General features: G+C 41.2%; 1 protein-coding gene and 1 long non-coding RNA gene across 12 annotated transcripts in view; one reads left to right on the forward strand and one right to left on the reverse strand.

Moving 5' to 3' along the window:
- Nucleotides 1-21,128, forward strand: part of nav2a (neuron navigator 2a) — a 201,212-nt gene that overhangs the window by 178,390 nt on the left and 1,694 nt on the right. For 9 of the 11 annotated variants that reach the window (XM_058089756.2, XM_058089757.2, XM_058089753.2 and 6 more), the window contains 22 exons: nucleotides 620-685; nucleotides 1,069-1,113; nucleotides 1,606-1,766; nucleotides 1,904-2,086; nucleotides 6,209-6,261; nucleotides 8,168-8,191; nucleotides 8,445-8,519; nucleotides 9,782-9,865; nucleotides 9,962-10,085; nucleotides 11,488-11,663; nucleotides 14,845-15,017; nucleotides 16,228-16,381; nucleotides 16,958-17,135; nucleotides 17,254-17,354; nucleotides 17,469-17,564; nucleotides 17,649-17,826; nucleotides 18,700-18,935; nucleotides 19,014-19,165; nucleotides 19,343-19,414; nucleotides 19,503-19,699; nucleotides 20,149-20,267; nucleotides 20,346-20,546. In XM_058089756.2, coding sequence (XP_057945739.2) covers nucleotides 620-685; nucleotides 1,069-1,113; nucleotides 1,606-1,766; nucleotides 1,904-2,086; nucleotides 6,209-6,261; nucleotides 8,168-8,191; nucleotides 8,445-8,519; nucleotides 9,782-9,865; nucleotides 9,962-10,085; nucleotides 11,488-11,663; nucleotides 14,845-15,017; nucleotides 16,228-16,381; nucleotides 16,958-17,135; nucleotides 17,254-17,354; nucleotides 17,469-17,564; nucleotides 17,649-17,826; nucleotides 18,700-18,935; nucleotides 19,014-19,165; nucleotides 19,343-19,414; nucleotides 19,503-19,699; nucleotides 20,149-20,267; nucleotides 20,346-20,546 — 2,848 coding nt within the window. The remainder of the gene's footprint in view (nucleotides 1-619; nucleotides 686-1,068; nucleotides 1,114-1,605; nucleotides 1,767-1,903; nucleotides 2,087-6,208; nucleotides 6,262-8,167; nucleotides 8,192-8,444; nucleotides 8,520-9,781; nucleotides 9,866-9,961; nucleotides 10,086-11,487; nucleotides 11,664-14,844; nucleotides 15,018-16,227; nucleotides 16,382-16,957; nucleotides 17,136-17,253; nucleotides 17,355-17,468; nucleotides 17,565-17,648; nucleotides 17,827-18,699; nucleotides 18,936-19,013; nucleotides 19,166-19,342; nucleotides 19,415-19,502; nucleotides 19,700-20,148; nucleotides 20,268-20,345; nucleotides 20,547-21,128) is intronic. The other 2 variants (XM_078795574.1, XM_058089755.2) reach the window with 2 other exon arrangements.
- The window catches only part of LOC144901589 (uncharacterized), a 229,652-nt gene that overhangs the window by 95,988 nt on the left and 112,536 nt on the right, over nucleotides 1-21,128 (reverse strand). The window lies entirely within an intron of this gene.

A 21,128-nucleotide genomic window follows, 5' to 3' on the forward strand; every position in this document is an offset into this window, starting at 1 on the left:
TCTATGTAACTACATATGAGTTGACTGGTGAATGCATTATGGTTTACTATAATATGACAAATATAATATTTACAATATGTATGTGTATCAGCTCGGCCTGTTGTCTGCACTCCAACAAAGACAAATTCCAGACTGTTTCCCAACTTTTACTGAGCCAAGGCACATATTTTACATTAGAAAAATCTCATGGCACACCACCAAGCGTGCCATGACTTATTCTCTTGCAACAGGTAGATACACAAGTTAATTATCTGTGCAGGAGCATTTACTGTAATTGTTCTGCCTGTCACTAGACATCACTGCAATACATCAATAATCATTTTATGACCCATTGAAATTGAAACTACACACCTGATGAGCTCACACTAACGTGCCGTGGCACAGTAGTTGGGAATCCCTAATGTGGTCATCGTAAATGTGCAACGTGTCAGGTATGGCATGTCAGTGGAAAAATGAATAACATATGGAGGCTATGCCAACATCGTGCCTCTTGGCTGTTCAAGTATCCATATGCATTTTTTATTTTGTTTGAAGGGATTTGCTTTTTCACTTATTTATCTTCAACTTTCTTTCTCTGTGTCTGTTGTGCCTTTCCTTCCTTTCTTTCTGTCTCCCTCAGCCCCCTCTCTTCCCCCTCTGCTAGCCCTAAATTCAGCCGAAACACTCTACCTCGGAAACAGGACAGGTAAATGGACCTGTGTGTAATGTTAGTTTTATGGTGAGGCAAAGCAACTAAAGAACAGAGAGGAATCTGTTTGAGAGCTTGTAGCATAGCTTTGGAAGTTTGTAGCTCTGTGTGGTAGTCTATGGTGTCTCCTTTTCTGTGCAAATATGCTTTTTGTCTGATGGGCTACTCTGGTTTTTTTGCTTTTTCTCTGCTGCCACCTTGTGGCATGAGGCAAACTTGCTCATTATTAATTCCACATGAGATGGGCTTAATGTTGATGAGTACAAATTTTTTGGTATCCAGTAAAATATATACTGTAGCGAGTATACTAGAATTGTGTTGGGCTGAAGCTACTGCATGTTCCCTTTTCTTTTCCTGTCTGAAGTGTTTCTCTCCCACAGCGGGCCTCTTTGTGGCAGAAACACTCTGCCTAAGAAGGGACTCAGGTACTGACATGCCTGCTTGCTGGACATGTTCCACTTTTGCACCCCTGGTCCATCAAATTGTCTTCAGTGCCATTTTCGTTGTCTATGTTCGCTGCTCAGGGCTTGTTTTGTTGTTGATGCTTTCAATTATGTTTGGCACTTGGCACCGATGTTAATGTGTTGTGCTTCTGCAAAGAGGCATGTCACTTTCATCGCAAAAAGCACTTGCCGTCATGTTTAGGTTTGATTTGGGAGGCAGTTTTTGGAACTGTGCTTTTCCTACACTGTTTGTTGCTCACATGTGAGAGTAAGGCTATGTCCATACTGCTGTAATACTTGCCAGCATCTAATTCATCTGGTGATCGAAGCTACTAATTAAGAGGGCTAAAATGCGCTTTGGTTATGAACATCATACATGTCTGCTAACAGATCACATTTTGAGTCAAATCACAGAGAACACTCTACATTCTGTGCAATATCCCCACAGCCTCATTCACCTTTGACTTTTTGCAGGTATGGCCCACCGCCTCAGCTACGAAACCATGAGGAGGCCCGTGATTGGCTACGATCCCACTCCACCAGCGGGCTGCAGGAGTCAGCCAGTAATTCCCCCTTTTCTCCTGGATCCAGCCTCACCTCCCCCTCCGGCACTCGCTTCAATTTTGGACAGCTCGGTACAGTCCGCACATCATTAATAATAATAATAATTATTATTAATAATAATGAATAAGCGCATGATTTGCGCTGCAAAACTGGCAGCTGAGTTTTTGCTCAAATGTATTCTCATCCACATCTCATTTCATCCTCCTAGCATCCAGCCCAACTTCCACAGCTCAGATCAATCTGACGGGCTTGCGTAACAACAGCCTGACCAACCAGGATGTCACCTTTGACCCTTGTAGCGACAACCGCCTGAGAAACTCCTGCATGTCCCTTGACGAAAAGACTCGCACCATGAGCAGATCAGGCTCATTTCGGGATGGCTTTGAGGAAGGTATGTTGGTCCTATGCTGGTAGTACAGTTGTCCCTCATTTATCACCATTAATTGTTTCCTGGCCTGACCGCAATAAGTGAATTTCCACAAAGTGGGATTCAATGTTCATTCATTCATTCATTTTCTACCGCTTTTTCCTCACGAGGGTTGCGGGGGGTGCTGGAGCCTATCCCAGCTGTCTTTGAGCGAGAGGCCCAATCACAGGGCACATATAGACAAACAACCATTCACACTCACATTCATACCTATGGACAATTTGGAGTTGCCGATCAACCCAGCATGTTTTTGGAATGTGGGAAGAAACCGGAGTACCCGGAGACATGCAAACTCCACACAGAGATGGCCGAGGGTGGAATTGAACCCTGGTCTCCTAGCTGTGAGGTCTGCGCGCTAACCAATAGTCCGCCGTGCCGCCTGGATTCAATGTTAATAAATATTTTTGTAGTACTGTAGAGCATAGAAAACATGTTTATGACTTTGTAAGTAGTTTTTTTAACACCCCTATAGTCACTCCTCTTATTATTTGTTTACACCACATTGCTAATGTGCAGGCTACAGGATCACTGCAGGGACACAGGAGACGGCCACAGCTGCATAGCATCCTCGCGAGCTAACAAGTTAGCCTACAATTTATTTATTCTCAACTTAAGAAAGGGTTTCAAATGGAGTAGGGAAGCAAGACAAAATGAGAAGCCAAAAACATACCACTTCCACACAGAATAAGAGGAGTACTTATTTTCACTCGTTAATGTGAGACATGCCATGCGGTGTGATGGCAATGTCTCATAAATGTTTTATGCTATTACCGACACCTAAATAACGCGTACGTGGATTGTTTCCTATTTTCCCACGACCCATGCCAAATGACTTATGAATACATGTGTTAAGAGAACACAATGAAGGATTACAATGCTAAGAAAAAGCCTTTCATACCCTGAGAAATCCATAATCAGCTTTGGTTGGCTCAGTTTTTCATAAGCTTGTTTATTGGGAAAGGTATCCAGCTGCTGCCACCGGCACGCCGACTCTAGATAATCACAGCATATTCATTTTTGGGGGACATAAGAACTCACAGCTAGGAGCCCAGGGTTCAATTCCACCCTCGGCCATCTCTCTGTGTGGAGTTTGCATGTTCTCCCCGTGCATGCGTGGGTTCTCTCCGGGTACTCCGGTTTCCTCCCACATTCCAAAAACATGCTAGGTTAATTGACGACTCCAAATTGTCCATAGGTATGAATGTATGTCACCCGAAGACAGCTGGGATAGGCTCCAGCACCCACGCGACTCTTGTGAGGATAAGCGGTAGAAAATGAATGAATGAATGTTGAAATTGCAGTATAGAAAACCCTGTTTACGACTTACATACAGCTTTTAATATTATTAGAGCTCTCTAGACATGAACTAGCACCCACATAGTCACCTTTACACTTGTATTACCTAATATAGTAGACATAATAAGACTAAGTCAGTGCAGGAAGTGGTGTTGGGGGTTTAGAGTTGATTGTTGATTGAAAAGTGGTAGAAAATGAATGAATGAATAAATAATGTCAGAGAGGGACATAAATACTGAGGAAAGGATCCAAACATCAAATAAATGCAGAACTTTTTGTTCTATGTCGGTGCCTCTTGTAAATTGAACTTGGAATTTTTATGGCCTAATAAAAACATGAAGTCATATAATCACTTCAACAAAAATTGTTGATTGACATCAGCGGTTGTATGAACGCATAAGCACAAATGTCGTTAATCGCTTTGCTGACTTCAGATGTACGACGATACGAGTGAGTGGATTTGGGTTTGTTTTGGAAATGGTGATATGCGAGTTAAAGTTAGTCCAGTTACTGGAATATGACTCTTCTAAAAGAGGATGCAGCTTTTAAGTAGCAGACTCTTGAAATGATGCCTACTTTGAGGAGATATTGGTGTAATTATAAATGAACACGAATCCACAGAAAGAGGCCTGTCATTCAGACTGTGGAAACATAGTTTTCCCTCCAAGAGTAAAAGATAATTACAGGGATCATAGTGAGAGGCGTGAGAGACACGATGAGATACCTTCATCCTTAACTTTCGTCCTTTGTGTCTGTGTGTGTGTGTGTTTGCTAGTCCACAATGTGGTGTATAGGTATGAATGTCGCCAGTATAGAATTACTGGACTGTTTGCTAGATTGACAGGACAAAAGTCACCTCATCTATCTAACACCGTCCTGTTTGTGTTCAACCCCGCAACACACTGTTACCTAAATCCCACATAACCTCCACTGGCTTCTTCCACGATCTGACCCCCCCATATCTCACAGACCTGCTCCATCCACACAATCCCCCACGTCCCCTTCGCTCCTCACACTCCAACCTCCTGGCACTCCCCTGTAAGGCCAAGCTCCGAACCTGGGGTGACAGAGCATTCTCCATCGCTGCCCCCACCCTCTGGAACTCTTTGTCCGTGCTTGCCCTGACTTTCCCAGTTTCAAAAAACAATTAAAAACCCACCTCTTTAAATCTGTTTTTAATGTCTGCTGTGCCCCGCCCTGCTTTTTCTCATGATTTATGCAACTGTGTATTAACCAATGAATGTTGTATTTTTATGTATCTTTTACTCTGTTTACTTGTTTTTATTCAACTCCATTCTTCTGTAAAATGTCTTTGACCTCACAGCTAGGAGACGAGGGTTCAATTCCACCCTCGGCCATCTCTGTGTGGAGTTTGCATGTTCTCCCCGTGCATGCGTGGGTTTTCTCCGGGTACTCCGGTTTCCTCCCACATCCCAAAAAACATGCTAGGTTAATTGGTGACTCTAAATTGTCCATAGGTATGAATGTGAGTGTGAATGGTTGTTTGTCTATATGTGCCCTGTGATTGGCTGGCGACCAGTCCAGGGTGTACCCCGCCTCTCGCCCAAAGACAGCTCGGATAGGCTCCAGCAACCCTTGTGAGGAAAAAGCGGTAGAAAATGAATGAATGTACGTATTATTATTATTATTATTATTATTATTATTATTATTATTATTATTATTATTATTATTATTATTATTATTATTATTATTATTATTATTATTATTATTATTATTATATTATTATTATTATTATTATTATTATTATTATTATTATTATTATTATTATTATTATTATTATTACTATTTCATTCATTCATTCATTTTCTACCGCTTTTTCCTCACGAGGGTCGCGGGGGTGCTGGAGCCTATCCCAGCTGTCTTCGGGCGAGAGGCGGGCTACACCCTGGACTGGTGGCCAGCCAATCACAGGGCACATATAGACAAACAACCATTCACACTCACATTCATACCTATGGACAATTTGGAGTCGCCAATTAACCTAGCATGTTTTTGGAATGTGGGAGGAAACCGGAGTACCCGGAGAAAACCCACGCGTGCACGGGGAGAACATGCAAACTCCACACAGAGATGCCCGAGGGTGGAATTGAACCCTGGTCTCCTAGCTGTGAGGTCTGCGCACTAACCACTAGGCCACCGTGCCGGCCTATTATTATTATTATTATTATTATTATTATTATTATTATTATTATTATTATTATTATTATTATTATTATTATTATTATTATTATTATTATTATTATTATTATTATTATTATTATTATTATTATTATTATTATTATTATTATTATTATTATAATAAATGCACACATACCCTCCCAGACTGACGGCCACGTTCTTTTCAATGCAGTGTCCATATTTGAGGACATTTACAAGTGTAATATGTTGTGAACATAGTATACAAAATACATTTTGCTGACAAAAAATTGTATTTGTGACTGTGACTTTAATGTCAAATGTGCCCTGGTCGGCCTCTCGGTACGGTCGATGACATCACCCGTGATTCCCGTCTAATCGGCTTCCGAGCAGGCGGAGGTTGGTTCTTGGTCTTGACCTTTGATGTGTGATTAGCAGCTGAGTCATTCCAAGTGTAATGCCAAGGCTGCCGCTAGTTGCACCACACAGTTTTATCTTTATTCTTTTATCTTCAGTCAGGGGGGAGGTGGGTTGAGCTGTCGAGTGGGAGGTTCACTGTTGGGTGGGCTGATTTCAATCTTATGCTGTGTGTACATTTGTACTTACTTTCCCTTGTTGTTCCTGTCTCTCCAGTTCATGGCTCGTCCCTTTCTCTGGTCTCCAGCACCTCCTCCATGTACTCCACGGTGAGTAGGCAACCTGCATGTATTTTTTAGGCTGCATTACCGGCTCCCTCCAAAAGAGGTCACTATTAAGTTCTATTCATTTCATTTCAGATGCCTGTCAAATAAACCTACTGACCTTTAGGACTTTATGGGATTGTAGTCATGATTGCTGGGACATTTTAGGGTGTTTTTTGTACTCCTAATACATTGATTGAGCGAGTGAGTCACTGTCAGCATGAATAGTTGCGTGCCACCAGCAGTTTAGGTTGAAACCAGATCAACATGTTCTGTCTATTGTTTTCAAAATTATGAAATAGCGCCTTGTGTATTTATTATTCACACAACTCAACCGCAACCTCAGACACCCACAACGAACAAAAATGTGGACAATGCACACACTTGTTTGTCACCGCCCATGTTTACACGTTGACCAATGAGAGGTGGAGCTCCACAATTTAGCTCCTCCTCCTTCATATGTGGGCGGGTTTACTCACCTGGGCAGGTGTAGGTGTAGCACACAAACCCGCAGACAGTAGTTTTAGGTTCTTTCCCTCTAGCTAGAGGTTCGGGACAGAATTCCCAGTGGAGGCAGAATGATGACAACTTTATCCCTCACAGGCAATATCACATCTTTCCAACTAACGGTATGATTCAGAAGGACACGTGGAAGCGGGAATATTTCCTTTTATTTTGAATCATTTCATGACACCACGCATATAGCTTCCTTATTGTTTGTGTTAGTGGATGGGATGTGGCTGTGAGGACGTCAACTTGGAGGATGTTTTTAGGTCATGGGTGTGTTTGTTTGTGAAGTACAAATCATGTAGATTGTTGTTTTCTTGACAGACAGGCACTAGACTGACAGCTGTTTGTGTGTGTGTGTGTGTGTGTGTGTGTACTTTTCATTGAACCTTATGTGACCAGACTAACAGGCATTTTAAAAAGTCATTAAGTTGCTGCTGCCAGATGAAAAAACAAACATTACGTTTTTAATGTTTGTCTTCCTATGTGAATTATTTCCTTATTGCTTTTCAGGATGCAAATTTACTGTATTAAACTTTCCAGATTTGCTGTGATGAATCTGAATCGAAATGGTCATCTAAATGGTTTTTGCATGACTTGGCAATATGCATCCTAACGCTGCTTTGAATTTCCTCGCGGTACATTCGTACATTTACTCTGTAGTCCCAAAAGGCCAGTTCTGTGCATTACCACTGACTTTAAATGCGAGATATGGAAGCAACACCTCATTACGATGGATAATGCTAAGAAGACAGAGCTTGGAGATGCTTTTCTGTTACTTGGTAAGTGAAATACGTAAATAAACCAGTGGTGTCCAAAGTGTGGCCTGAGCGCCATTTACTGGTTGTTTTTATGGACCCATAGCACATTGAAGAAATAATATGAACCAAAAAATGTGGTTTATTATAGCCTTTTTTAAAAATAATACATGCATATGCATCAAATTATTTGCTACACTCTGGTATTGTTTCATTAAGGTGGCAATGCTGTGAAATTAACCGGTTAAGGCAGACACATTAATAGCGCCTGTAAATTTAAGAGGAACATTTACACAGTCATGTGTATGTACGTGTGTCCAGTACATGTAAATACGGGTCTTCCATGCGTCTTTGTTTTGGTTAACTGCAACAGGGTGTGTGTTGTGAACGTGCAAGCCAACGCTTTGCTGAGTCTTCCTTACTATTGTTACTATGGTGACAAAAGGACACACTCTAGTATACGATGTGTCAGTAAATGCCTGCAGGAGGACATCTCTGCTTTCCAGACATTGAATACCACACAATCTTCCATTTATAAAAGGGTTTCCTGAAATATAGAGCAGGAGTGAAGACATGGGAGAACTCAAGTCAGAATTCAGTCAGAACATGTCGTAATAATTCTCTTTTTCTGTCATCTCATTTCATAGAACGAAGAGAAGTCTCAGTCGGAGGTAAGTCTGTTATCTCCACTCTTTAACTCTTTCATTTCATGTTCAATAGTTGGACTTGTTGGAACATTTGGGGGGGGGGGGCGTTCTCTTGTTACACATTTCCTGTCTGAATACCACCAGCACATTTGTACCCCCACTGTGTTTCACATGTTTCCTAATTTATCATGACAGTAGTTGTGTGTGTGTGCATGCATGTGCATGTAAATTACAGGTTTTTTGTTTTTCATGTAGGTGCTTTCTTTTATGTTCTCAGATCCGCAAGTTACGCCGGGAGCTGGATGCCTCCCAGGAGAAGGTTTCCGCACTAACAACACAGTTGAGCGCTAACGTGAGTGAACACGCACAATACATCCTTCTAGCGTTTAATGAGTCACACCACTACCAATTAAATCATCAGTAAAAGTCCTTTTGTCTGTATTTATTGTTGAGAAATGCCAAAAATATATACTTTTACCAAGTTTTGTTGGAGAGATTTTTTTGTTGTGGTAGATTGCAGTTACTATGCTGAGAATTCTCTGGTTATATTTTTCACTGATATTCATGGTGGAGCCACCAGACAGCCTTTAAGGGTGATCTCCAAGGGTGATCTTTCATGCCACCTTCTAACATCTATATTGCACAAGTCTTATCTGCCGGCATGTGGGTGGTTTCACTGTGGATTAAAGATATGCAGAGAAAGCAAGCTTCTTAGATTACAGCAGAGAGAGATCTGTGTGTGGGATCTGGTTGTATGTGATGGGTGGCAGGCTGGGGATTAATGGGCTGGAGGTCCTTTGTTCAAATGTATGATTTCACTGCACAGACCCACAGACAAATGACACGTTTTGGAACACACCTTAAGGCCCCAAAGCCAAGACTTTCAGAAGATATCTGTTGCAGAGACGGTCCCATCTTGAATCACACATCTGTTAGCGCCTTACTCAGCTCTGTCTCACAAACGCTGTCTCGTTTTCTTGACCAAGCCACCACCTCTTAGTATGAATCAAGGTTATTTTTCCATTATTATGCCTCAGTTCTTCTCACACGCTATCACTTCACATCACAGTTTGCTATTTGTGTATTTAATTCAGGTGCACGCTTCTCCTATTGTCATCCAAGCTATCTTTGTTATTATCCTGCAGCTGCACAGCAGCGTTTATCTATTAACAATACATTTTACCTGCAATCCTGGGGTTGCCGCCACAATCCCACAATCCTTCAACAAGATACTTGCTACAATGAAGACGGTGTACGATGCTTCTCACACGAGTTGCATGTCTGCTGATTTGTGACCTCTAAAGCCTTATCTAAAAAGATTCAGCATCATGTTTCATTTTGGTTCTTGATTTAAATGCGTAGACTTTGTCCTTAGATTCATCTATAATTCGCATGCATATTTTAGTGTATATTGGAAAAATAATCAGCTCTGATAACAAAAGTGAAAAACATCCTTGAGTCCCCTGTATTTATCCACAGCCACACAATATAACTTGAATAATGATCTTCTGCTGCCAAATAAATACAGTATTAAGATTTTTAATACACTAAATATTTCTGTGCATTATACATTTCCTTGTTGAGTTGAAAATGCAACTTGTTTACATCCCGCAGGCACACCTAGTAGCAGCGTTTGAGCAGAGTCTGGGCAACATGACCATCCGGCTGAAGAGTCTCACCTTGACTGCTGAGCAGAAGGTCAGAAAGCTTCAACGGCCTATGAAGACATTAGTGTACACTAAAGTAAATACTTGTTCAGTGTTCTGATATGTATGTCATTTTCCCCTGTGACAGGACTCTGAGCTGAATGAGCTGAGGAAGACTATTGAGCTGCTGAAGAAGCAGAACGCCGTGGCCCAAGCCGCCATCAATGGGGTCATCAACACGCCTGAGCTCACACCTAAAATGGACAAGACAGGTACATACAAGCCTATGTTTGGCAAAAGGTGAAATAATACTACAAATGTGAAGAAAATATCATATTTTATGTCTATTTGCATTTTTGACACACCTGCTAGCACGGATGCTTGTCACTTAGCATTTTTGATATTTTTGTTGATAGTTTTTGCTGTATTATGGAAAGCAGGAAGTGAACAAATGTAACAGTTACTTATTGTAAAAGTACCAAGTACCAGGGGTAGGATTTAATTTGCTTTTTCCTGCTCCTTTTGGACATGTGGAACTATGAACTGATTATGTGATGCACTCAATTGTAATCTGATGCATGTTCATATGAAATAAAACCATTACCATTACTTCAGTACATGACAAAAATATAATTAAAAAAAACAAAACAAGTTATTTTTTTAAAACTTAAACGATATTAGGAAAGCAGGAAGTGAACAAATGTAACAGTTACTGATTGGAAAAGTACCAGATGGAGGGGTAGGATTTAATAAGCTTTGCTTCTTCCTACTCCTTTTGGACATGTGGAACTGTGAACTGATTATGTGATGCATTCAATTGTAATCTGATGCATGTTCAAATGAAATTAAACCATTACCATTACCATTACTTCAGTACATGACAAAAATATAATTAAAAAAAACAACAAACATTTTTTTTTTAACTTAAACTATATTAGGAAAGCAGGAAGTGAACAAATGTAACAGTTACTGGTTGTAAAAGTACCAGATGGAGGGGTGGGATTTAATAAGCTTTGCTTCTTCCTACTCCTTTTGGACATGTGGAACTGTGAACTGATTATGTGATGCATTCAATTGTAATCTGATGCATGTTCAAATGAAATTAAACCATTACCATTACCATTATTTCAGTACATAACAAAAATATAATTAAAAAAACAAAAAAAACAAAAAAAATTTTTTTTTTAACTTAAACTATATTAGGAAAGCAGGAAGTGAACAAATGTAACAGTTACTGATTGTAAAAGTACCAGATGGAGGGGTGGGATTTAATAAGCTTTGCTTCTTCGTACTCCTTTTGGACATGTGGAACTGTGAACTGATTATGTGATGCACTCAATTGTAATCTGATGCATTTTCAAATGAAATTAAACCATTACCATTACCATTACTTCAGTACATGACAAAAATATAATTAAAAAAACAACAAACATTTTTTTTTAACTTAAACTATATTAGGAAAGCAGGAAGTGAACAAATGTAACAGTTACTGATTGTAAAAGTACCAGATGGAGGGGTGGGATTTAATAAGCTTTGCTTCTTCCTACTCCTTTTGGACATGTGGAACTGTGAACTGATTATGGGATGCACTCAATTGTAATCTGATGCATGTTCAAATGAAATAAAACCATTACCATTATTTTGACCCTAATGAACCGTGTCGCTTTTCTTCAGCTGGGAGTAACGGCAGCCTCCAACACCTGCAGCAGCAACAGCAACCAGACCTGCGCATCAGAAGGCAACACTCCTCCGACAGTGTCAGCAGTGTTGCCAGCGCCACCAGCCACTCCAGCGTGGGCTCCAACATGGACATCGATGCTAAAAATAAGAAGAAAAACAAGAAGAATTGGGTAAGATGTCGAATAGAAATGATTTTGTTCAATGAAACAAATAGCCAGCCAGACCAGTCATGGTGGTTTGTTATTTTTGTGCGTTAATTTTGCATGTTTGGCATCCTCTTCAGGCATCTTTCCAAGGGGAAAAGGTGACTCCTCTAGAGGACTCATTTAGATTTGGACTGTACAGCAAGTGTTTTAGTCATTTGCAGGTCAAATCCATTCTCAACCATTTGAAGAACAATCTGAGTGTGAAAAGTTTTCCCATAACGTAATCTTTATGCCTACATGCCCTTTGCCCAGCAAATGACTAGTGCTTACGATGTAGCTTCTCTAGATTATTTACTAATGGGGATATTACTGCAAACATCAGACAATAATCCTTCCTTTTGTTTTTTTTAAGACATTCTTGTGCACCGGAGGACAGATAGAGGACGAAGATGTATGCAATCACTAAATATGTCCTTCCTGTCATTATATTCTATATTGTGTTAGCAGCCTGTGTGGTCAGCGCTTGATCCTGATGTTGCAGAACTGTAGGCTGAGCGCTTTGGTGCTTTGTGTTGGAGGTGTTAAAAGATGTGAGCTTGTGTCAAGTTTCCAGCTTTAGGTTACTGTGATAATAAACAACCCCCCCAACCCCATATGTGTGTTTAGTCGGCTTAGCTGAAACCCTGCCGGGGGGGCTCCACCGTGCAGGTGCAATGCCTTGTGTGTCTGTGTAGATGTGAGATGCTAAGTGCATAGAAAATGTGTTTGTTGGAGTACATAATGGTTTAAAAACCCTCAATGTCGTAGTGGTTGAAAGTCCAATCTGCTTTCCACCTGTCGTGCGTCATGTTTGTCTCTCCATAACACGCTTGCACGCCCACGTGAATGAACATGTGCTGTTTTGTCTTTCTGTCTTCATTTGCTTCGCTTCATGTGGCAGGTCTATGAGGTAAGATTAGTGCACCCTGCTAACTAAAAGAAAGGAAAACAGCCTAACCCCCTCTGTAGGTTACTAACTTCTTTCTTTTTTCTCCCGCTGCCCGCTGCTACCAATTTAAAGCATTTTCCTCTCCGTACTCTGCCTCCCCTTGCACACACTCCTCTTGTAGAACTCGGAGCTCTTTCTAGGAAAAAACATTCTGAAATACTCTCAGCAAGGTTGATTGTGTATAATCGGTTTGTTAGTAGTCCCTGAGATTTGGTTTTCAGACTGGCAGTCACACAGTCCCACAACCTGGTCCGTATTATCCCTGAACAACTGATACATTTTGGACAAAAAAGGTTCTTTTAATAAGTTAGTCAATCAAGGGTTGTGATAAACCCCGCAATTATTCCTCAATCAACTCCACATTTCCTTTCATTTTTAAATGTCATTTGTCTGTAGAGAGCACAGCATAAATCACTTATTTTGGTGCAGTGTTTCCCCAGAGCATGGGGTCGGCAACCTTTACATCAAATGAGCCGTTTTGCCTCCTTTTCCAGTTAGTTTTAATCTGTTTCAAATTATAACAACTGAATTCAACGGTTAGGACTGTAGCGTGCATGTGGAGGCCGTTCGGAGTCGTAGTCGTTCCTGCGTTTGTGTAAAATTCCAAGAAATTTGTAAAATTCCATGTAAAATGCTGGTTGTTTGTCTATATGTGCCCTGTGATTGGCTAGCGACCAGTCCAGGGTGTACCCCGCCTCTCGCCCGAAGACAGCTGGGATAGGCTCCAGCATCCCCGTGACCCTCGTAAGGATAAGCGGTAGAAAATGAATGAATTTATGTAAAAAGCTTTAACATAAAAAGCCCATCATAGTATATCTATCTATATCTGTATATCAATGTATGTACTCAATATTGTTTACATCACTTTATTCATCATAGGCAATTTAATATGCTTCCAGTGGATGAATGTCATCAATTTGTCTATATTGGTGCTGTTTTTCTATTGGTCCTCTCCCGTCTTTGCAGTGAGGAGCTTTTCTTTCATTTTCTGAATAATTAATAATAATAATTGTTTTTTTTGTTTTGTTTATTTTTAATTTGGACAATAGATACTTGAGCATATAATATTTCTTCTCCATCTGTGAACGCCTTCCTCCTTACAATTTTGCTCAACCTTCGGTAGTAGTTCCAAAATCCCTCCTTTATGCCCATCCGCTGTTGGGTACCTATTATGCTCATTTTTGGCCATTTGTGTTGAGTTAACCCGCACGGAAAGCTTTCGAGATCTTCCAGAATCCGCACCTATTCCAGCTGTATTTCCTTGGATTTCCAAAACAGTCTGTTTTCATTTATTCAACCTGCTGCCCACCTACAGGCACACCCACTCCGTTGTGATTGGTCCCATACAGCTTGTACAGCTATCAGCTTGTACCAGGGCATGCCCATATAAGCATCAGGGCTCACTTCCAAATGCGCGAATCTCATTATTTGAAACAATCTGAAATCGTTTAAGATGAGAATAGATAATTCTAACTACATTTATAGGACAGAAAAGTGAAAAAGCATCTCAGGTCTATTTAAGCTTATTTTGAAAATGTCTTTCAACGTTACATTTTATGTTTGGTGGGTAAGCCAGTGTCATTGTCGGTGAAGACAAAGGACCATATTCATTCTAAATTAAACTCTTTATATTTTCTTCCGATATTTTTCTTTTTAGGGATGTATTCATGCTGATGGATAGCTTACCACGGGGGTAGCACGCTTTCTAGGTGTTTTTTTTTGTGTCACTGACAAACTGACTCCTTCCATCTTTCCTTACTCATCCAACCGGCAGTCAGAACGCAGAATCCATTCAATCGGATATTTTAAACTCTTTTCCGAACAGCTTGATGTGGGTTGCCGACCACTGCTCTAGAGTATATGACATCATGAGCAGAATAATAAATAGTATCTGTAAGAGGACGAGAGTATCCCAGGATGACTTTCTCCTTAAAACCAATCTCACTCAACAATGGCTTGCATTGAAACAAATATTTACAGTCTTGACTGTGGTTTATTTGGTTTCCAACCCATTGAATATAAAATCCTTCCCAATTCATTTTTGTGTTTAGATCTGATTGTCAAGGTGACATTCTGTCTGACTCACAGCTTTGCAGCTTATTCACAGCCAATTTTCTCTTTTTCCTGGCATGATCCTACACCTCTTCGCTATTTTGTGTTTTGGAGCGTTTCCAATCCTAATCAACACATTTCTCTCTTTTATTTTTGTACCTGCAGCTGCGAAGCTCTTTCAAACAGGCGTTCAGCAAAAAGAAATCTCCCAAATCAGCTTCATCCCACTCTGATATCGAGGAGATGACCGATTCTTCGCTGCCCTCCTCCCCTAAACTGCCTCACAACGGCACCACTTCTACCAACCACATGCTTAGGAACACACACTCCAACACATTGTAAGTCCATGGTGTACATATCACCTTGTACAGTAAAGTCTCGTTATATCAATATCGGTTATAACGAATTACTGCTTATTACGATACTATTTTCATTTCCCGGCAAATTTCTAGTCTTTTATGATATAATTAGTTCCGTTAGTACGATACCCGGTTATTATGATAATCCGGTTACTACGATGCCCTTTTCATCTCCCGCCAGCCAATTTGGTCTGCTTATATCGATACAAAAGCAGCTTAAATCAATCTTTGCTTAAGGATTTCAATACCAAAAAAGAACACGGCTTCCAGTCAACTTTATTTTTCATACTTCCATCACCAGAGCGCAGCACACACACCGATTCCCGCACTTCCTGGTTCACAGGTCATGCTCAACCCGCCCCACATAGCTGGCCAAACACATGCCTGCAACAGAAGAACCAACTGACATAGCATACACACCTATTCCAACGAAGACACAAGCGTACAAATACATGTATTTAATTGTGTTGTATTCAGATATCTTTTTATCGCTTGCAATAATCACTGTTTTTCATATGTACATGCTGGCGTTCGTTGGTTCTTCTGTTGCAGGCATGTGTTTGGCCAGCTATGTGGGGGGGGTTGAGCATGACCTGTGAACCAGGAAATGCGGGAATCGGTGTGTGTGCTGCACTCTGGTGGTGGAAGTGTGAAAAATAAAGTTGACTGGAAGCAGCCGTTCGCCGTGTTCTTTTTTGGTATTGAAATCCTTAAGCAAAGATTGATTTAAGCTGCTCGATATTGTTCTATAATATAGAACAATGTCGAGTGCATTATTGCCCACTTTTAATGCAGTTCGGCGCAGGATCGGATATATCGACAGTCCGGTTATATTGATATTTTTTCCGACTCCCGACAATATTGATATAACGAGACTTTACTGTACTTTGGTACGAGGTGCATTATTTAAAAAAAAAAAATGTATTATGGAAAGCAGGAAGTGAACAAATGTAACAGTTATTGATTGTAAAAGTACCAGATGGAGCGGTAGGATTTAATAAGCTTTGCTTCTTCCTACTCCTTTTGGACATGTGGAACTGTGAACTGATTATGTGATGCATTCAATTGTAATCTGATGCATGTTCAAATGAAATTAAACCATTACCATTACCATGTGCCTGTGCACTATAGTTTAAAGTGGACCACCTACATCACCGTCTGCACTGTTTGTTCTTTTTCGCATACACAGGTTGTCGGAATGTTTGGACAGTGAGGCGGAGACGGTGATGCAGCTTCGGAGCGAGCTCCGGGAGAAGGAGATGAAACTGACAGATATCCGCTTGGAAGCACTCAGCTCTGCCCATCAGCTGGACCAACTCAGAGAGGCCATGAACCGCATGCAGGTTTGAGGACAAACAAGTCACCTACCAAAAGGCCACCAAAGGCAATACAATTTGGATGTGGATGTAGTTTGCAGTGGTGCTGCATTGTAGTGAGAGAGGTTTTTAGTATTGTTTACATCTCATATAAGTCACTTTGGTGAAACAGGATTATGACTGCAAGATAAAATGCTTAAATTACTATTGTAGCATTAGGTCTCATTTGGGAGTGTATGGTCACTAATTAGGTTAACTCGCAGGGTTCGCATCTAGGAGATCCGAGTTCAATCCCACCCTCAGCCATCTCTGTTTGGAGTTTGCATGTTCTCCCTGTGCATGCGTGGGTTTTCTCCGGGTATTCCAAAAACATGCTCCAAATTGTCCATAGGTATGAATGTGAGTGTGAATGGTTGTTTGTCTATATGTGCCCTGTGATTGGCTAGCGACCAGTCCAGGGTGTACCCCGCCTCTCACCCAAAGACAGCTGGGATAGGCTCCAGCAGAAAAAGAATGAATGAATGTTTACTAATTATGTACATTGTTCATGCTGTGTTGGAACTTTGAGAACTTTTGAGAATGTGTCTATTTTTGTGGTTAAAGGTCGAGATTGAGAAGCTCAAGGCAGAAAATGATCGTTTGAAACTGGAGAATCAGGGCAGCAGGACGGGCTCCCAGGTCTCCATCTCTTCCTCACCCCCACCTCATACACATGTCCAGGCACCGGGGCCCAATGTGGAGCACAGCCTGAACCTTGCCACCAGTGAGTCCACCAGTCTGGGTAAGATATGGAAGCAGCATCCCCTATATTCGATTTCAGTGAGTGTAAACTAGCTGTTGAATCAACAAACACAAAGGTAAAGAGAAACACATCTGACTCTGCTCTGTGTTCCTTTCAGACATGTTGTTGGACGACACGGGTGGAGAGGGGGGAATGAGGAAAGAGGGTCGTCTTGTGAAGATCGTTGTCAGACTTGACGAGGACTGTTTGTGGGGGGAGGTAAAACCGCCTTGAAAAACGACCTCTTTGTTGTTTTTAGGCTTTTCGTGCACTCGCAGCAGCTGCTACCGTTTTGGTCTAAATCATGAAAAAAAATGTGCGTCTCAATTGCAGGAAGCTCGATCTCGCAACTTTCTGATCGGGTGCATCGGTGTCAGTGGTAAAACCAAATGGGATGTGTTGGATGGAGTGGTCCGCCGCCTGTTCAAGGTAAACAACAAGACTGCTTGACATAATCCAGATACTCCAGATACTTTTTTAGATTTCATTACATTGCCATTTTCTATCTAATAGGAATATATCACCCACGTGGATCCAGTGAGCCAGCTCGGCCTAAACTCGGACTGCGTGGAGGGATACAACATTGGGGAAATTCACCGTCCCCGCAGCCCCAATGCCGCTCATACACCTGAGCTGCTACCTTGTGGCTACCTTGTGGGAGACAGCAACACTATTAACATTCAACTGAAAGGTACCAAAACAAACTTTTTTTGTATTTTTTATTTTATTTGGGCAAACATATGAAACATTACAGTGCATTTCTTACATCAATCAAAATATAACTTTCCATTATTTACATTTGTATTCAACTATCTGATCACAAGCACAAAAGAAGTAGGTTGAAGCAAAAGCTTATAAATGCCTACCCCTTTTTGCAAGATATAATCATATTCATGCCACAGTCTTGTTTTCCCCTGTTATTATTATCATTGTAATATTGTTATTATCATTATTATCATTATTGTTATAATCTTTATCATTTTTACCATTATTATTGTTATTATTATCACCATTATTATAATCATCATTAATATTACCATTTTCATCATTATAGTTGTAACAATTTTTATTTTTTTTTTAATTATTTAATTTTACAGACTTCATTGCTTCTTGTAGAGTGCTGTATCATTCCATGTGTTGTTTTATGAAATCTGCAGTATTTATGATTTTATTGTCAATTTATTAGCCCACTTTTCCCCCCTAAGTGTAACATTTACATATCATTTTGTGGATTGCATGTGTCTAGTCTTGTGCATTAAAAAAACAAGAACTTGAGACTGTGTCTGAACAGGTGACCAACCCAAACATCAGTTTCTTCTTGTTAAGCCCTACCTTGAGGTTTTTAGACGTGGTTTTAGTTTGTGTGTGTCTAGTCTCTGTGCTCAAACCGATGACCAGCTCCATCCCCAGTCTTCACTTGCTGTGCCTAATCTGGGTTGTTTGCTTGCATTGTATTTTCTTGTATTGTATTGTAATGGTTGTTGTATTTTGATGTATGTAGATAATGTTTATTATAAAGATGTTCTACATAATAAATTGGTCTTATTCGATCCTTCCTTTGTAGGCGTGAGCAGTGATAGTGTGGACTCGCTGGTGTTTGACACTTTGATCCCAAAGCCGATGCTGCAGCGCTATGTTTCTCTACTGAGGGAGCACCGCCGAGTCATCCTGTCTGGGCCCAGCGGCACAGGAAAGACTTACCTGGCCAATCAGTTGTCTCAACACTTGCTGCTTCTGGAGGGCCGACCTCTGACCCCGCATGCTGTGGTCACTTTCAATGTGGACCACAAATCCAGCAAGGTAAACACGCTCTTTATATGCACAATTTTGTACTCATTCTGATTATATCAAGTCAATATCAATACTTCCCTCCTGTAGGAGCTGCGTCAGTACCTGTCAGGTTTAGCAGAGCAGTGCAGTGGTGTAGCAGGGATGGAGAGCCCCCTGGTGGTTATACTGGACAACCTGCATCATATCAGCTCCCTGGGCGAAATCTTCAACGGCCTCTTCAACTGCAGCCACCGGCACTGGTTGGTTACACTCAACGGCACATGAAATAAACATGTTAAATGAATGGCTATCTGACAGTGTCAAAAGTAAGAATCGTTATCTTTGATTCATCAGTGGCCTTTTTGACTGTTGCCCAAAACACACTAGCATGGGTATTACCCGAGCAGATGACCGATGCACATTTTGTCTCCGTCCAGCCCATATATCATTGGCACAATGAGTCAAGCTACATCATCTGCACCCAACTTGCAGCTTCACCACAACTTCAGGTAAACTCTTGTCTGACATGACACACAAAGTGTAGTCTGCAGTAAACGTGTGTACTAAGTGTTTGCATTTACTGCGTCTTCTCATGAGGTGGGTGCTGTGCGCCAATCACATGGAGCCAGTTAAAGGCTTCTTGGGTCGCTACTTAAGGAGGAAGCTGATTGAGATGGAAATTGGCAGTCGAACGCGAAACGTGGAGCTGGTGAAGATCATTGACTGGATACCGAGAGTTTGGCACCATTTAAACCGTTTCCTGGAGACGCACAGCTCATCAGATGTCACCATAGGTAAAAGGATAGTTGATTTGGCAAGATAAGTACTGTATTTTCCGGACTATATTTTTTCATAGGTTGGCTGTTCCTGCGACTTATACTCCAGAGCGACTTATAAAAAAAAAAGTGTTTATGTTACATAAACAATGGACACCTTTTCTGTTCATGTTTATTTTTTGTTTAGCCTAATAACCATTGTGTTAGCATATCTTACATCTATTCAGCCTGTTCTCTATTCTTTTATTGTTAGAACTTGCCTTACAAGAGGATGTAATGTCGGTTTTGGTAAAGTAGTTTGTAAAATAAATTACCCGCAAAAAATCCGACTTATACTCCAGTGTGAATTATGTATGTTTTTTTCTACCTAATTATGTATTTTTGGCATTGAGCGACTTATAGTCCAGAAAATACGGTAAATGTAGAAGTGTCCATAAGGGGCTTACATTTGTGCATTTGTCGGACAGGACCTCGTCTCTTTCTGTCATGCCCAATTGACGTGGAGGGATCCAGGGTTTGGTTCACTGATCTTTGGAATTACTCTATCATCCCGTACATGCTGGAGGCCATACGAGAGGGATTACAGGTAAAACACGCTTACAGTGCAAGCTCGATAAGTAAAAAAAACATCATAGAAATACTGCTGTGTTCTCCTCCCTTTTAGTTGTATGGCCGCAGAGCTGGTTGGGAAGATCCTGCCGCCTGGGTGATTGACACCTATCCATGGTCGGCAACACCCACTCCAGCTGATTGGCCCCCACTGCTGCAGTTGCGCCCGGAGGATGTGGGATTTGATGGCTACTCTGCCCCGAGAGAAGGAATCAGGAAAGAGCCGCCTCAGAGTGACAGTGACGCAGACCCGCTGGTAAAAACAGATGAAAAACTACATACTCAGCCTTCGCAGTAAATCATGTTACTTATGGTGTACTCGTGCTAAGCCAGTGGTTCTCACTTTTCTCAAACCACTGTATAAGTTTCTGGCACCAGCATCACTCAACCATGAAGACGCCAACAGACCTGCCATCCTTGAAATATTATGAGTACTCCACCCATTGTCGGGAAGTTACATTTTTCACAGATGCATGCCACGCTATGCAAGAGGCTTTGCAGAAAGTTTTATACAGGTTTTACAAACTTAACACAAAACTGAAACCAGCGATGGCGGCATGGTGGTCGAGTGGTTAGCGCGCAGACATCACAGCTAGGAGACCAGTGTTCAATTCCACCCTCGGCCATCTCTGTGTGGAGTTTGCATCTATTCTCATCTTAAACGATTTCAAATTGTTTCAGATAATGAGGTTCGCGGATTTGGAAGTGAGCCCTGATGCTTATATGGGCATGCCCTGGTACAAGCTGTTATCTGTACAAGCTGTGTGGGACCAATCACAACGGAGTGGGTGTGCCCGGAGGCGGGCAGCAGGTTGAATAAATTAAAACAGACTGTTTT

This window comes from Doryrhamphus excisus, linkage group LG13 (assembly GCF_037039965.1).
Source record: "Doryrhamphus excisus strain RoL-2023G ecotype Guam linkage group LG13, RoL_Dexc_Guam_v1.1, whole genome shotgun sequence".
NCBI lineage: Eukaryota > Metazoa > Chordata > Actinopteri > Syngnathiformes > Syngnathidae > Doryrhamphus > Doryrhamphus excisus.